Genomic DNA, 18042 nt, shown 5'->3' with positions numbered 1-18042 from the left:
ACTTAATGATTTTCCTGCAAAAATAAATAATAAAATATTATTAGAAATTTATTGAAAATAGTACAATAAAAAATAGTACTATTTATTGTATACCTACTTACTATACAAATAATTAGACATATGTATCCTATTCAGATGGAATATATCTTTTCCCAGATTTATACGAATTCTATCTTTGGAAATTCACTACAATGTTCATTTTGGTTTGTTCATTACCTTCATCATCAAAGAGTGATAAAATGGCAATTTCTTCTGACAAGTACCAAAGATGTTGACTAAATTTGCTCATGGCTGCTTTGAGAACAATTTGTCAACAGTTTCATATTCCTTAAGCGTCTTTAAAAAGCACAAATCTTGATTTGGTGCCTTTACCGCCAGACTACATCCAAGCCATGGTTTTACATATAAAACTGCAATGAATAAACAGACGTCTTGAAGTGCTTGCTTATCCTTGGCGTAAATTTTGAACTGGGATTGCAACAAACATATTTTTAAAGAGTAAGTAGCTCCAGGAGGTTTAATTTTAATTTTTTTTCACTGTCTCCTCCTAAGCAAATAATAGATAGTTCAATCAGTTCCCGATAACCGTCACTATCAATGGTTTTTTGGAGTTTTTGATTATAAAATGTCAACAAATCTTCTATTGTTGTATTACAAAAATGTCTTGTGACGATATGGCAGCAGGACTAATAGTTTTCCAGTTGTCTTTAAACGTTTTGAACAGTGGGATATCGGGGCTACTAGTGACTTGGTGGAACATGATGTTTGACATATCACTAATAGTTTGTAATAATGATACGTTTCTAAAGGAGATAAATGTAATTGAGGAAAAAGGCTTATCAGTCCAAATTAAGACCTTAAAAAACTATGAAAATCTGTTTTAATATGAAAAATATAAATTTCAACCAATAATCAATTTCTCTATTCGTATCCAGCATAACTCATAAGTTGCCAAAGTGATTACAACAAGAGCTGGAAATATAATGAGAGATCTTAATTGGATTATGTAATATTACAGCAGCCTAATTTATTTTAAGTGAGTTTTTTCTAATTAAAAAACCAATCTGTCTATACTAATAGTACTATATTTAATCTCTAATTAATATATAAATATTATATAATTATATTAAGATTAATAAAAATTATGCATACTAATAATAAAGCGACATATTACTATTGTTCATAGTGATAATTTCGACATCAGCTATTAATGTTTATGACATTTGAAAATATTCCAACTGCCATGGTTTCGTCTTCGTATTCAATGTTGTTATGCAGTAAACATTTTGTCCCACATGGAAATTATTTAGTTGGTGGCCATGTCCATTTTGAATTTGTAGGGCGCATGATTCTTATAGTTAATTTGATGTGATGGCGTGCTGTCATGTAGCAAAAACTCAATAAATCACTTGTGACGTTATTGTATGATATTCTGTTCCATTATAAACATTTATAAATTTTACTTAAAACTATTTTTGGATTATAGTGTTTTTCTTTTTCTTTTTCTTTTGAATTTGCGAAACACAATTGGAAGTATGTTATCATTATTCAAATTTTCATAATATGTAATTTTCATCTTTAAGGCCGTTTGTACAGATAAATGTTTTTTTTTTTATTGTACTGTTGTGGTCAACTGGCAATTACATTTTCAGAGTCAAAATATTAAAAGTTCCCACAATTACTTTAAGCTTGCAACCCAAAAAAGATAAATCTCCACAATTTCATTTTGGTTAACTAAATTCAAATATTCACATTTTAAATTCTTCATAAATTTTACAACAATTTCATAAAAGTAATAAATTTGTGTGCTGCTTGTATATTTAATATGCAATTTTTATGTCTGGTATATCAAGCTACATACTTTTTCATATGTCTTAAAGTATTTAAATAGGTATCCACAAATTGTGTTGATAAAGTGAATCCTTTCGGGATGAACTCTGCTTCTTTTTCATTCTGTACGTACTTTTAGAAAATTTTTCAGATGTTGCGAATTTGGTTGTATCATTAATATTATGAGGAATTTGTTTTTTCACCAGAGTGTACGGATGTATTCACAAATAATACTATATTATCTTCTATATATATAAAAATGAATGTGTGTCTGTCTGTACTCGATGGTTCAAAAACCATACATCCAATCACCGTGAAAATTTGGGACATTATTACGTATATCCCCGGGAAGGTTTTTATATTATAAATATTGGAAAAATCCACTAATTTTAACATAAATAATAAATTTATAAATTTCTGTTTCAAACTGATGACAATCTGACAGTTTGAGTGATACTGATTCTCTTTTTGTATTTTACTGCGTCATCAATATTTCAAATATGTATTTCAAATTTCAAATATAATAAATAAATAATTTCTTCAAATTTATTTTATTGTAAATGAGCAAGAGAAGTTCACACTTCTCTTGCTCTTGCTCGATCATTAGAAACAAGTGAGCAGAGACAAGCTAGGCAAGAAAGAGGTCCATTTCACATTGCTTTTGCTCTTGCTTTAAAAAATTGCGTTTTTAAAAACCTATATTTCTAAAACGTTACAACACAGCTCAAAATTGATAAGAAATTGTATATAATCGATATATATTTTATTATTAAGAAGTAATTCAAGAATTGCGGTGTCTGTTGTTCTAAGGTGAAACCGGTGTTACGGCTCGTCTTAATTTGAATTTATTTTCAATATTTGGCCACTAAAGCTTCGGGGCTATATTAATAGTCATAATTCAATAAATCAATAATTTATTATAAAATTGGAGATGTTATTTTATATTGTAGAACCAAACAAGAATATATGTAAAAAGGAAAGGGAAGTATCTATGAATAATAAATAAAAATTAATAAAAATATAAAGCAAAAACTTATTAAGTATATGTGTGCTTTCATAAAAAAGCTCTTTAAAATATAGCTGGCTTCCAATTATTTAAAGCACACTTTTGATACCAGTGATATATATAAGTAACAGGAGTGCCAAGAAAGTTAATTATTCATGTATGATCTCCAAACTGTAATGATTACTATTAAATGTTACATCATGCGTATATATATATACATTAATATTACTCATACGCACTGTTAAGCATAAATTATTCTACAAAGTTATTTTTTCAATAACACTTTTTTATTTTTTAAATATATGCATAAACAAATAATTTTTATATTGGTTTTTTAACAATAAGACCAAGTAAAGATACACTAGATATAAGAAACATGATAAAGAGTATATCTTTAGTATATTAGCTGCATGTGGTATCTTACTGCTATATGTTTTTGTTACAATTGTTTTGCATTGGAAAATACACACGGTTTTCAACAAATTTTTAACTACAAATACACTTGAATAACATTAAAACATTTAATGTGAGTTACATTTGGTAAACAATTCTGGAGAATAAACCGAAGTGTATGAAGTCTTATATTTCAGTTAGAAACCCGTGAATTAATTTTGAATATGAACACAAGTTTTACGTAGATATTAAAATTATTTTTAATATTTTTTAGTTCTATAATTATTTATATTGAATGTTCTTAATAATTTGCGTTTCTTAATTTTATATAATCTCCAACAAATTTTTTTCAACATATTTCAATGGAAAAACTTTTTTCCAACGAATGGATGGGCATTCAAAAAAAGTTTTCGACCTTAAGCACCTTACATAGTTAGTTTCCCATTGGTTATATTAACACCAGTCGAGAAAGATTTATCAGTTCCCTTAGTTTCAGGATTCATTTTAATATGTAGTCATTATTCTACCTTTAAGTGAGTGTCTTCATTACAGTGGAAACCGTAAACAAATTTAATTATGTGGATAAATTACAAACTAAAACAAAAACGAATTTACAAACAAAAGTTAAATAAACATAAACTTAACCGCACCAAAAACACAGAAAGAAAAACAAAAAAGTTAAGAAGGATAAAGGAAATTGAGGGTTAAATTAAGAAATTGACGTGACGCACAACACTGCATTGGCTTTGGAACTGTTCACAGGTAAAATTTATGTTAAAAAACAAACATAAAAGTATATAAAGTACAAACACATAGCAAAAGCAAAACAGCAACAAAAACAAACAATTGTGAAATAATAAAGGCAAAATGGCATTGTTTACACTCATGCACATGAATTAACAATTTTGAAAGAGGAAATCAGCTCCTCAAACACAAACGAAACAAAAACACAAACAAAAACTATACATAAGTAAAAAGCTAAAGGAACAACAATAAAAGTGGAAAGCAGATACTCAACACACTGAAATTATGAACGAGGGAATAATATGAGCTCGAGCCTACAAGCGACAAAAAATGACGAATCCTCTCATATAAAATCGTTGCATATGAAAAGTAAATATGAAAATGAAAGAAAATAAAAACAGACAAAGAAAAAGGAAAATTATAAATAAAATAAAATACATAATAAAAAATGTTAACAGTGAGAAAAACATATTTATTATTCATTCATAATAAGAATGTTTACCAAGTAATATAACCGAGAGCAATGTAATAGGTTTAACCATAATGTTTTTTACCGCTGTGAAAATTCTTTTATACATTCAAGTATACATATTATTTATAATGTCATATTTAAGTAGAATTTAATTCAAATATGTGTTATAATATATACAATATATTGTCATTACAAAATAGGAACGTATGAAGAATAAAAAAGTTACGCTTTTAAGTACTAAGCGAAAAATTATATAAATTTGTATAAATGTCAACATTTTTGTAATTATGTGAAGATTGTCCTTATCAGATATTACTACTATAATTATTTCATAGGTACTCAAGAGCTGAATAATCAAATTATAGAAAAGTATTAAAAAAATTTTTTTAATGAATATGTTGAGAATTTTCTGCTCCAGATCAAATTCTAATTAAAAAATCACAAAGAATCCATCTTATGATGGACAACGACACATACAATTTTAAATGCAGTATTTAAGAATGGTGTATAAATAAAAAATAATATTTTATTTTATTCAAGACAAAATAAAAAAGGATCAATTAAATTTGAAATTAAGATATATAGGAATTATGAAGATTAAATTTTATTCCTTATTACTTATTTTTATATTATTCACAAATAAAACGGGAAATTGTATATTCTATAATTATATTCTATATAATTATATTTCTATAATTAAGTATTCTACTTAATTAAGGTATTCTATAATTAAGTTGTATTGTTTATATTGTTTAAAAAACATTTTTTTAATGACGCTCTTTCATACTAATATTTCCTATACTATACATATTCGTGTAACAAAATGGTATTACACTGTCAATGGAAATCAAAATATAATAATATAAAATCTAAGTACTTTATAACCTATTTAAAAGTTAAACAAATTAAAAAAAAATAATTTGTATATAATACGTGAATCACCTATATATATAATAGGTGATTTTTTTAAGAGAAAAAAATCCAATTGTAATTCGTGCACTATTTTGATGAAAGACCAATATTTTCACCTTTATTTGGAATGGTTGATTATGTGATTTAATTTTTCAAACGCATTAATAACCATTTTATTATTCGCTATTCATAAACGGATATTATTCCTACTTTTCTGTAACGGATGAGTATATATTGTAAAATACGTATTACAAGATCACAAGTTTTTGCTGTATTTTTAGTTGGGTTTTCATTTTTTTGACTGTACATACTAGCGATTTATTCCGAATTGTATAATGAAGTTATGGCTCTTCAATGATTCCATGACTTAAATAGGTCCAAACATCACTCAAAATACATTATTATTGCCAAATATATATAATAATATAACCTGTATGTTATTTTGATATGTTTACAATGTCAATTCATAATTATTGAAAATAATTATTTGGATTTCTTTTTAAAATTTTTTGGCTTAACAGGACTTTTTATAAATAACAACAACAATAATTTTTTTTTGACAAAATCGATTTACTTTTCAAGATTGTCTCTTTCTGGCTCAATTCAATGGTTTGCTCGATCTTAAGGCAAGTTAAATTGTGATTTAGATCATTGGCTGAAATATTTTTAAAATGTGGATAAAGACTTTTAGTTAACTTTTACTGCCATCACCATAAATATACCTATTAGTAAAATATACTGTTTTTTATTCAACATTTTTTGTAGCATATGTTAGAGCAAAAATTTTTCTGAATGGTGTATAAATAAAAAATAATATTCTATTTTATTTAAGACAAAATAAAAAAGGATCAATTGAATATCAAATTAAGATATATATAAAATAGTTTAAGAATACTGTTTTCTTTTCAACACTTTTTGTAGTATATGTTAGAGCAAAAATCTGTTTAGCTACGAACAGTAGAAAATGATGAGTTCGTTGTCAACACGCACCTATTAATATAAGAACATAATATATGATCAATAAAACCCCTTTTTCAATGTCATAAGAAAGAGTTGGAGCTGAAAAATCTCCGAAGTGTGAGTAGTGGATTTTGTGTTAAATATGTATAACATTTAAATAAAAATATTCGAACTAATTATATTAAATTTAATAAGTCTCTGTGATCAATGGTCCATTAGGAGCAAATGCGCTATATTCATTTTATCATATTATTATTATATATAAAAATATCATATCATTAATATATATTTATCATATTATTATTGTATAAATATCACACACATTTGTGAATGGTATAAAAAATGCACATGATATAAAAAAAACCTTAAAAATATTATTAAAAATAAAAATCGTTTTTTATATATTTTTATTTATTTGTAATATGAAATAATTTTATAAAAAAATATTTGAATATTTCTTATGTTGTTTTTCTAATGTATTCATTATTAATCATGAAAATTAATAATTAAAATATTGAAAATTGTTATAATTATCTTTATATAACGTAATCCTGATGATGATTGGCATTGAGAGTCGAATTATAGAGTATTATAAAAAAATATTAAATGGTATTTATTATTAAACAAGAAGGGACCTACAGCCAGAATAAAAATATTTAAAAAAAACCATTTTACTAAACACGTGAAAAATGAATTTAAAAATTTTTATAAAATAAAAATCTATATATGCAAATGAACTTTCTGTAAATGTATGCATATGTATTTCAAGAAACAATAGTATTTATTTGGATGAAAAATAATTGCACTCACATATAAGTAAGTTAAGAGGTGAAAAAGCTATAGAATAAAAAAAATACAATATTATAAAAATAAAATTAAACGCACACACATGCTGATATATATATATATATATATATATATTTATATAATATTTTAAAATTATACAAAATAAATACATTATTGTACATTGTCCACACTTACAATACACTTACAAAATGACACCAACAAACCTTGTGCTACACAAAATACCACACATAGCCCTTGTAATTAGTCCTTAATGTACATAATTAATGTAAATAAAATAAGTAAATGTCCATGTTAAGTACATGAAAGTACTGAAACACAATTTCAATTTAAAGTGAGTTAACTAAGGACTTAGCATAACACCAAAACAACAGAATAACAACAAATATCACTGAAAAAAATGTGTTGAAGTTATACGCACCGTAGTCCTTAAATAGCAACTCAAGCCTGCCGAGTTTGATGAATGATTACGGCCATTAATAATTTTAGTTATAATAAAACTTTATATACTATTACTGTGTGTATATTAATGAATTTTTAATATGCACTTTGCGGCATTATTTTATGTTTTGGAATAAATGTGGAACTATTAAACTGAAAATAAATTTTGATTATTCGAGATTAATTATTTAATTTTTGTACAAACGAAGTATTCGACTAAACCTCGTTTGACTTTCACTTTCGCTTCGTTAGCTACAACGAATTGCATTAGTGATTTGATTCCTAACTTTTAAGTCTTTTATATTTATATTTTGAAGTAAAAACTTGTATAATAAAACACATTTTATGTATCTATGTATATATTATAATTGTTGACTTTAGATTGCAAGTTATTATATTTTTATTTTTTGTTTTAATAAAAATGGTGTAAAATGAAATGAATTCAAATTAAGTTTAGTTAAATTAAAAAAAACTCGAATTCAGAACTTAAGTTCTTACTTTTTAAGTGTGTAGTAATAGACAAATTGATAACTTCAAGGACATATGTGCGTTGAATAAGCGAATAAATGTTACACAAACTTCGTTACTCGACACCAATTACAATTATTTAAAGTCCTTTTAGAAAACCAATACCAATTGCGATATGGAAACCGAAATTAACAAAAATTTATTATAATTGTTTCAGTTAAAAATGGTTTTAGAATTATTATTAAAATTATTTCGAAGTGGCAAACTTCTATTGAATCAAAAAAAGGTTGTAATTAATAAAATATGAGTAGCGCAAGCAGCTGAGAAGCATTAAGCGCCCGACTGATTACACAACCTCTTCAAGTCTTTCATATAAATGACAAATTCTAGAAATAAAGTGATGAGCAAGGATTCAAATACATATGGCTATTCAAAACACATTCGTATGCACTTTTTCACATATTTTAGTCACTTTAAATTTCGATTTGATATTTAAATGCAATAACTCGAAATAACTTAGTATTTGTTTGCCCATATATTTCACCTTTACACTATTTATTATATATTGGCGCACTTTTGCGTCTTTCCCGAATTAAAGCTGAGGACGGACTAACTTCATATACGCTCTTAATCAAACTGTAACTGTAGCCTCAAAAGACAATAATTTTATTCACCACAGTGAATGTTTTAACGAAATAGAGACTATAAAATGGCTATATGGTGTAACCCAGGAACAAATAAAATCTTCTAACATATATAATTTTTAGATCATGTTTTGGCCAACATAAAAATAAGTAATGCCTGTATAAACGGAACAGTATTGAAATTTAACAATTAAAAATAAAAATATGATTAATTCATTCAATTATTCTACATCTGGTTTATGATTTCGTTCTTATATAAACACAACAAGTGAAATTGTTAATAAAGCTTTTACAGCAAAGTAACAAAAGTCCAGAAAAATGTGCGAACATAAAAGTCAAATACGGCCTTGGGTTAGTTGGTTAAGGTGCGCTGGCTCTGAGATTTAAATTTGGCAGGACACGAGTTCGATTCCTTATACTTGCAGTCTCAAAAAATTATTTACGAATAATTAAATACAAGAATTATTTCCAAGACCACTGATGATAGGTGTTTGGCAATACTCGAAACAGCTGTATGGTCAGCCAAAAATTCAATTAATTAAAATAATATAAAAAATAAAAATTTTTTTGTTGTAGTTCACTACTTTTCGAAAAATCTTTTTCAAAAATAACTTGTTTTCAAAGTTTAAAAACCATAAAAAAGTAGTATAAACAGAAGCATAGTATATAATCATAAAATAAGAAACTTCGAAAGGATCTCACAATATAATATATAAACATAACATATAAATGTTTTTAATATTAGACTGCATATAGTAAAATAATAAGTATACTGATATACAGTAGATTGAAATTTTTTGTGAATACTGAGTTTAAATAACTCTTACGAAATCAATATTAACCACTGACTATTATAAATTACTTTTTGACGTTAAACAAATACAAACATACTGAATGAAGTTAAGGTTGCATGTAAAAATAGGTAGAGCATAAAGTATATTTTGTACGTTAGCTTATTGGACATAATTTAACATATTTAAAAAAATTTTGTTTGTTTTAAATAAATTGGAGACCTATACTGACTTAACATTAGCTTAAAAGCAGCAAAGTTGAAAACAAATTTAAGATTCAGAGATCAAAACTGAATAGGATAGAACTACTAATTTTTAAAGGCTATATGTTTCTTTTAAAAAAAGGAGCTGGTGCCAATAAATCATATAGAATATATTGATATGGAAGTGTCGCTAGAATAATCAGGAAAAAAACAAAAAAGAAAATTTTGCATCAGGAGGAGGATGAGACGCTGATAAAAATAATAGTGACTTAAAAGATAGCCTTCACTTTTTGGTGTAGATATAGAAACGCTACATTGCTTTGATGATGATAAAGACATATAAAACGCTCCAATGTAATATTCTTGTATATTATGTTATTTGTATAAAATCAAAACTATAAAAGCTTAATATATAAAACTAATGCTATAGCGTAGAAACAATAATTCCAAACTGCATTTAAAGATATCACATTTTTTTGTGATGTAAACCTAAGAATTGCATTCAGAAAAGTTTTAACTAAAAACAGTTTTGGCAGCAAAAGTTTTTCTTTAAAGAGGGAAGACATTTTAGTTTTTTTATTTCAGATGTGATGTTGAATATGTTTAAAAAAGTCCTACTTAAAAAAATTTACGTAGGTTTAGGCAGGTGAGAAATGATGGCGGGATTGGTCTTGTTTTGTTCTACTGCTGTTCAGGCTTCATTATACACAGATAGCTTGGTCGAATGGTTGTTTGTTTTTGGGATGTATTTAAAAAGCCATGATGATACGTTACCCTTATCGCCGTTGAGTAAAGTTGTGACCTGATATTTGTTACTCAACGGTGATAAGGGCAACGTATCATAATACTTTATAACTTAGGGTATTCTAATTGCGTTTTCGATTGATAAATTTAAGGCAATTTTTTCAATGCACTTTTTGTACAATTTTATTTTCGATTGCTAAATCTGAAGCGAAATGTATTACATTTTATTATTAATATAATAAAATTATCAACTGTTTTATATGATTTAATAGGTAAACTATGATTTGATTCGATATATATATTTATGAAAAATATAAATATCGACTAACATTGGTACAAAAATGTTAGATTACTTTAAAAATATTCGATTGGTGAACAAAACTTGACAGATTTTTAGACAATAAAATTATTATTCATCATAAACATTTTAAAATATTGGTTGGATATTTTTGTTATATAAAATGAATATAAAAGAAATCTAATATCATGAAAATTTTATCTTCCACTACATCTTATTGGGTTTACAGTTTAAATAGAATTGCATGGGTAGAGAAGTCTTTATTTATTTAGAAATTCAGAGAGAGAAATAGTTTCTAAACATTTTACCTTACTTTTAAGTTCTAACATTTATATATTTTATCTTGAATAGTTATTCTTTTAATGCATAATATAAAGTCGTTACAACTATTAAGTACTTATAAAAAATTAATCAATACAACTTTAATAGTAAACTTTATAGTAATTCTTATAATAATACAATACATGTATTGTATTATTATTAATTGATATATAGGGTATTAATAACAATAGTTATACTAATTATAATATCAAATTCGATACAAGATTAGAGGGATAAAAAAAGTAGGCAATCGCTAAGTTAATCTGATGACATCAGGTCATAGCTTTAATTAAGTAAATAATGTATATAGTATGGGTAATTATTGTATGTTTTTAAATGAAGAATAAAGAATCCTACCACTACTATAAGGAATTAGATCGTAAATATCTAGAAGGTTCAAAAAAGAGATTATTTCCGGCATTTTTTTCTCTTAAATGTATTGACACTAATATTTATTTAAGAGTTTATACAGTCTACTAAAATATTTGCGCAAACTCCAACACTTTTGTTATTAGTGTGCATAAATGTCTTAGTTGAATAGAAATAAAATATTAAGAAATGCAATAACAATGTTATTGAAGTTTTCGGAAAATTAATTTAAATAAAACTTGATTTAATACAGTATATAAAAGAATTTTTCATTATTATTTTAATGTTTCACAAACGCGTGGTATAAAATATTACTAATTTTAAATTTGAAATGTGGTGTAAAAATTGACTAAAGTGGTGAATATTTTTTTATATCCTACGTGTATTTTTTTATTTCTATTTTTAAATTAACAATAAAATAAAATTTTCGTGAAAGTAAGGCAGTCGAATTGTTGTTACTAAGTTATGCTCTCCTTCTCTGTTTGATTAGTGGGTTGTATAAGGCTCGTGTACTTATTCTATAAATTAAACTGTTGAAAGTTTTCGTATGAAGTAGAAAGTGCTTTCTACAGTTGAGAGCGCACCTGTTGGTGCAAATTTTTCTCATTCATAAAGGGGTTAAATAAATCTTATGCCAAAATAAATGTCAACACACTATTTTTATAAAATTGCCACTTACTATAAATATATACAGCCATAGTCAAAAGTATTTACACAACGACAATGTTTGTGCATATTGCATTAAAACTGGATTTTATTGTTATTGTTGGAGGTAAATTGCAAAAAAATATTTTTGTCACACTTAGTTTTATCTAATGTTGGTCGTAAATTGCAGATCCTGGAAAGTGTACTTCTGTTAGAAGTATAAGTGACTCTTTGCAGTCATTGGTATAAAGACCATCAGGTCGTTTCAGAAGCCCAATGGGATTAATGTGGCTTTTTGAGATGACCCTGTGAATTTTAGCGCTACTGCTTAAGTTTTGAATCTCTGAGCAGAAGCTTCTCCATGATTCTCTTTTTGCCCTTCTAATTTCTTTATTATAGGCGGTGAGGTGAGGTTTTTGTCTTGTAGAATAGTCTCCGGGACTTGACTCTTAGCTTGGCTAACTTTTTATTCCACCATGATGCACTTCTGCTGCCGGTCTTAATTTTCCCTGGACAGGCCCCATGGTAGGCATTTATATTAATTGTGCTTAAGTCAGCATCAGCTATTGCTAAATTATGAATGTTGTTTATCGTATATTGCCTAGGTTGGCCTTGAGTTCGTCTGTATATAGGTCTCACTCAGTGGCCCTAGGCACCCTATACGATTCCGTTACTTTCATATTTAGATCAATATCAAATCTTATCTGACGATGATCAGACATAGATATTTCAGACATTCCAGTTTTTGATAAAGTGTTTTATAAATTGTGTGGATAGGGTTATGTCTAGTACCTCTTCCCTGATTCTGTTTATATTTCGGTTGTTTCCTGTAATAAATTCAAATAGACATTCACCTCTTTTATTGATATTGGTGCTGCCCCAAATCGTGTGGTGTGCATTAGCGTCATTTCCAACGATGAGTTGCTTCTTGCTTTTTACACTGTAGTCCACTAGTGTTTTCCCCCTAATGCGAAAAAAAAGTACTGAACTATTTGTTATGCATTATCTGAAGTACCTGAACGTACACAGTGGAATGCCATGTATATTGTAGTCTTAAAATTAAATCTTCTGATAAAACCACAATAAAGGATGACTAGTGGTAATAGCCAATAGCTTCATCACTTAAAAGCAAAGTGTAGGGGTGACACAACACTGTGAGAATGGAATTTTCGCCATAAAGGACAATAGCAGCTCGGATAAGTATAAGACAGCAAAATAAAATGATATTTGTAATTAGTGGATATAAAATATTTTCACGAGGCAACAAACTAAGTCGAACGAAAATATTGCGATAATACAGTGCCCGATGATGCAATCTGCTTTTAGTGAGCACAGTGGACGTGGTCTGTAAGGCCTCTTGACGTACCACCAAATTGGTTATGCCGTGAGGGCACTATGGGACTTTTGGTTTTCGATTGTCTTACACCGTCAATAAAGAACTTGAAATTGAATAAGCAGAACAACGAGCTAATGTTTTGTTATGACACCGGTAAGAGAGGAGTGTACAAGTGACTAAATTAAACAGAACAAATCATTTTCATTCTTTATTTTTAATAAAAATTAATACAGTAAAACATTACGTTTGTTTTTAAAACGATACAATTTAATATAATTGCAAAATATTTTCTTTTAGAAAAATAAATTTTTCACTTTATCAACTTCACGACATTTGTGTAGTGTTTTCACTGTCCGTGCTGTCAATGGTTGTAGTAGACCTGGTTTTTCCAATCATTAATGCATTTCTGAACCGCTCTGAGGCTTCCTCGGAGGCATTTTGAACAACTTTTATGATTCTATCTACAGTTTGGTAATGTACTTCATACAACTTCGGAAGTGTGAACAATAAAATGAAAATTATAGCTAATAAAGTAGTTAAATTGAAAATTAATCCAATTTTAGCCAAAGAACACAGTAAAAGTGCAAATTTAAATGTTTTCGACATATTTTCAAACAAAAACAAGCGATAAATGTTAGATATGTAAATGTTAATGATAGGAACAGTTCTTTTTGTAACTTCTTGTGCCAGATCGGAAGGAATGCACATATTTAGATCCAATATCTTGGTTAATATATGGTCATCTATGTTATATTTGAGCAATTGCATTATGATCCCAAAAACTTTAATAACCCAAATAGTCGCCAAGAGAAATAACGCTCCGTACGCAATGATACTGAGGAAAGAGAAGCAAGCAGAAACGAAAAGAAAAGCAATGACTGCAAAAAATACCAATCCAGAGATTTTCTTGTCATGCCAATAAATAATTGTCTCCACCATGGGGTGTAAAGTTTTGGGATTGAACCATGCTTTGACATCTAGTACAGAACGAATAAACGAATTGCGGCACTGTACTTCATCTGAACTTACTTCAGATTCACAATTATCGCTATGGATAAATTTATCCATTTCCAACTGCTTTTGGTAAATATTTCTGCTTCTACAACAACATTTTTTTGAAACTTCAGAATCAAAATATTTGTTTTTAGAACAGTAAAGCAATAAGTTTATTTATAATTTTACATTCATAAAAAAAAAAATAAATAATTCATGGCATACTTAAGAACTACGAAGCTAAAGTTGTCTGTATCCAAGGCAAAAAATTTGCTACATTAACATAAACGCCAGGTATGCCTGCAGTTGCGCAACCAATACCCCAAGCAACTAAGCCAACAACATACCATATTCCTGAATTTTGACATACTAAGGGCGAGCCTCCATCACCCTAAAAATATATTTAATTTTATTACTTTTATATTGAAATTAGAAAAGTAATTAAATACGATTTGAAATCAGACGATTCGAAATTGGACTTACAGTGCACGCATCTTTACCAGCCTCTCCTCCTGCGCAGATAAAACTACCATTGTTTAATATAAATGTAGCACCCAATCGTGTATTTTGCAAAGCGGTTTGACAGTTCGCATTCGGTATAAGCGGCACATCGACTTCACGTTGAATAGCCTGATAAGCACCGTTTGGTCCAAAATCATTCTTACCCCAACCAGCTACATAACAACGTTGACCAACAAATGATGTTGTAGGCAAGCAGATAGTACCAACAGTAGATTTAGTCATAAGTGAAACAGGAGTTGATAGCCGCAAAATGGCTACATCGTTTTGGAGATTAGCGCTGTTAAAACTGGGATGTATAAAAACACTTGCTATAGTAACATCTTGTGCGGGTATTGGTTCAGAGGTACTTGCTGCATCCCATTCACCTACACGAACTTTAAATGACGCTGGTCTATTAAGATTTAATAATAATTCGGTAATGTTTAGTTAATTAACTAAAATAGTATTTCAATTTTACATCCACTTACGACACATTATAAACCTTATGAGCAGCTGTTAAAACATGCTGTGCTGTTATTAATGCACCGGAGCCCAGGTATACTTCACCAGTTGTTAGTAACGCTACTTGCCATGGATATTCTCCAAAATCTGCTTGTCCAGCACCGGCAGTTGCACTACCTGGAGGTGGAGGATAGCGACGCCCACATTGGTATGTGCCAGCTTGACAACAAATTGTTAATCCATAACTGCAAGTAAATGGCACAGGCACTGGCGATACTGCAGGCTAAGAGGTCATCAAATTCAGTGTTCGTCAATGAACATGTTTAATGTGTTATACTCACATTGTTAACAATGCGTATATCAATTTGGCCACTGCCATCGGTTGGGTTTGTTATTGGGTTCGGACAGGATCCCGCTGGTACACATATGCAGTACGATGTGGGTGTGACGATATTCGGAGTTACGGTGCCGGTTATAAGCTGACGTGCTAAAACTAAACACAGACTAAAGTAAATTAATGTTCATTGAATTAAGTGGATAACAGAATTTTAAAAACCTTTCTATAATAAAGCAAAGGTAATTTGTGGATTTATGGATGCACCCCTAACACAGAAAATATCGTCCAATCAGTTTTAAATCTTCTACGCGGGCCTTTTTTACTGAATAATAAGTGTGTGTGGTTATATATATAAGTGTATATAAATATAAAATATAAGTGGACGTATTTATAACACAAAATAATTTTAATTTCACAATTTGTCTCAAAATGAAAATTTTATAATAAAAACTGATTTCCGCTTCGGTTGATGATATAATTTTTCACAACCACTTTAACTAGAATTTTATAAAATGAAAGCATTATTATAAAAATTGGTAAAAATTATTCCCTATGATATGACACAATGAGCGAATGACGTAAATAAATTTGTACTATTTTAAGTTTCATTCCCATAAACCATTAGAATATGTAAAGAAGTCCTACCCATATTTCATACATCAATATGAATCTTCACTGTAGAAATATATTTCCATTAAAGAAATATGATCAATCTATTAGGGGCTTTATTAAAACGTACTTATTTTTATAGCGGAAGAAAACTAAAACACACCTAATGAAATGGATATAAAAAGAGAAATTAAAGTTTAAGGGAATTTTAATTTTTGCCTTTAAAATTTTTACCATTTAACGAAAAATATTGTTTAAAAAATAAATTCTAATATAAAGTACTTTATAACGCTGTTTCGAGTATTGCCAAGTACTCTTCATCAGTGGTCTTTTGAAATAATCGAATTTTATTTAATTAGTTTATAGTCCGTATATAATTTGTTTGGACTATATACGGACTATAAACTAATTAAATAAAATTCGATTATTTCCAAAGACCACTGATGAAAAGTACTTGGCAATACTCGAAACAGCGTTGTATGGTCAGCCAAATTTCAATAAATTAAAAATAAAAAATTTTTGTCTTTGTCCTTTCTTTGCTATTCGAATCCGTCTAACTTTTAAATAGTTTCTTTGTCATAAAAAGACACGCCATTATCGGCAAGAAAAAATTAACCTTATAAAGTACTTTATATTTATTTTTTTATATATGTGATACCATGTATATGTTTGTACTTTATTTTATATATTTGGCTAATAAAATTTAAGAACAATCCACAAAATCTAAATGAATGAAGTATGTTGTAGACAGAAACATAGTGTAAGAAACAAAGAAAGTTAGTAAGAAACTTTTGTCACTAATTCGTATTTATAACCACGGAAAGACGACAATGTGATAAAGCCGAAATTACAAGCAAGCTAACTGACTGGTATTCCCAATCACCTTTACGGTCTTTTTAGCATAGCTCTATCTGACATGACAGAATGTCGCCTCTAACTATAGTCGGATGAGACTTCTAGTCACATTTTTTCTTAGTGCTCGGCTTATATCTAAGGTAGGGGGAGAATATTGATTTGCGTACTTTTAACACTATTTGATATTAAAGAAACTCTTTGCCTTAATGTCTACTGTTCGGCTGAAATCAGTTAGCACAAAAATTTTACTATGAAACAGTGGTCTGTTTTCTTTTCTACAAATTCAGGTAAGAGTAATATGTGGAACTCTTATTTACTTACCCTGCGACTGTTGAGGAGGTAAATTTCCACCTGTTCCATTTGTGGGACCAGTATTTGAACTAAACGTGAAGTGCCTTTCTCTGGTGTAATCTAGTTTTGCTAGTGAATGTATCTCAAAACAATTTGATAAAAACACAATAAAATAAAAAAAGTAGATCTTCGTATTCAAATACATTTTCAAAATTTATGATTTTTCCGTTAAAGCTTCGCGTGCTGCTTAGACTCACAATCGCTGTTCCGGCGTAAAGTTTTGAACTAATTCAATTTATTTGAAAAATTTTGATTTTATATAAATTTCCGTACACAAAATGAGCAAACAAATGCCACAAATCATTAATGCATAAAAATTCAAACAAATCATTCAGAGAGCAATTTTGCATGAAAATTAATAACCCAAATTACCACAAAAACTCGGACATTTAATATTACACATGAGGGATTTTCCAAGTAATATCGCTACACCTCCAACCCTTTGTAATACCAATAGTTGAATTGAATAGTTGACACAATTGAATGCAACCCACTGCACTGTGAGGCGTCCACGTGAATTTCGGTGTGAAACTTCTCCGCAAGCGCTTGTGCG

At 28.3% G+C, this 18042-nt stretch overlaps 1 protein-coding gene across 1 annotated transcript; it reads right to left on the bottom strand.

Annotated features, from left to right (window-relative positions):
• Nucleotides 1-14541: 14541 nt before the first annotated feature.
• On the bottom strand, nucleotides 14542-17696 carry LOC119685816 (phenoloxidase-activating factor 2). Its single transcript, XM_038100199.1, has 5 exons — nucleotides 17460-17696; nucleotides 15679-15830; nucleotides 15364-15620; nucleotides 14858-15287; nucleotides 14542-14765 (listed from the first exon to the last, which is right to left on the bottom strand). The coding sequence occupies exons 1-5, from the start codon at nucleotides 17632-17634 to the stop codon at nucleotides 14607-14609; spliced, it is 1173 nt and encodes a 390-aa protein (XP_037956127.1). The 5' UTR covers nucleotides 17635-17696; the 3' UTR covers nucleotides 14542-14606.
• Nucleotides 17697-18042: the final 346 nt, after the last annotated feature.

Source organism: Teleopsis dalmanni, chromosome 2 (genome assembly GCF_002237135.1).
Source record: "Teleopsis dalmanni isolate 2A chromosome 2, ASM223713v2, whole genome shotgun sequence".
Lineage (NCBI taxonomy): Eukaryota > Metazoa > Arthropoda > Insecta > Diptera > Diopsidae > Teleopsis > Teleopsis dalmanni.
The sequence above is the reverse complement of the archived record's forward strand: the minus strand, read 5'-3'. Positions and strand labels throughout refer to the sequence as shown.

Excerpts from the sequence above, each read along its gene's own strand:
- LOC119685816 (XM_038100199.1), bottom strand. The coding sequence starts at position 17,634 with ATGTATTTGAATACGAAGATCTACTTTTTTTATTTTATTGTGTTTTTA. Across the intron at positions 15,621-15,678 it reads ATATACGCATTGTTAACAAT|CCTGCAGTATCGCCAGTGCC; the intron begins GTGAGTATAACA and ends ATGACCTCTTAG. Across the intron at positions 14,766-14,857 it reads CTGGTAAAGATGCGTGCACT|GGTGATGGAGGCTCGCCCTT; the intron begins GTAAGTCCAATT and ends ATATATTTTTAG.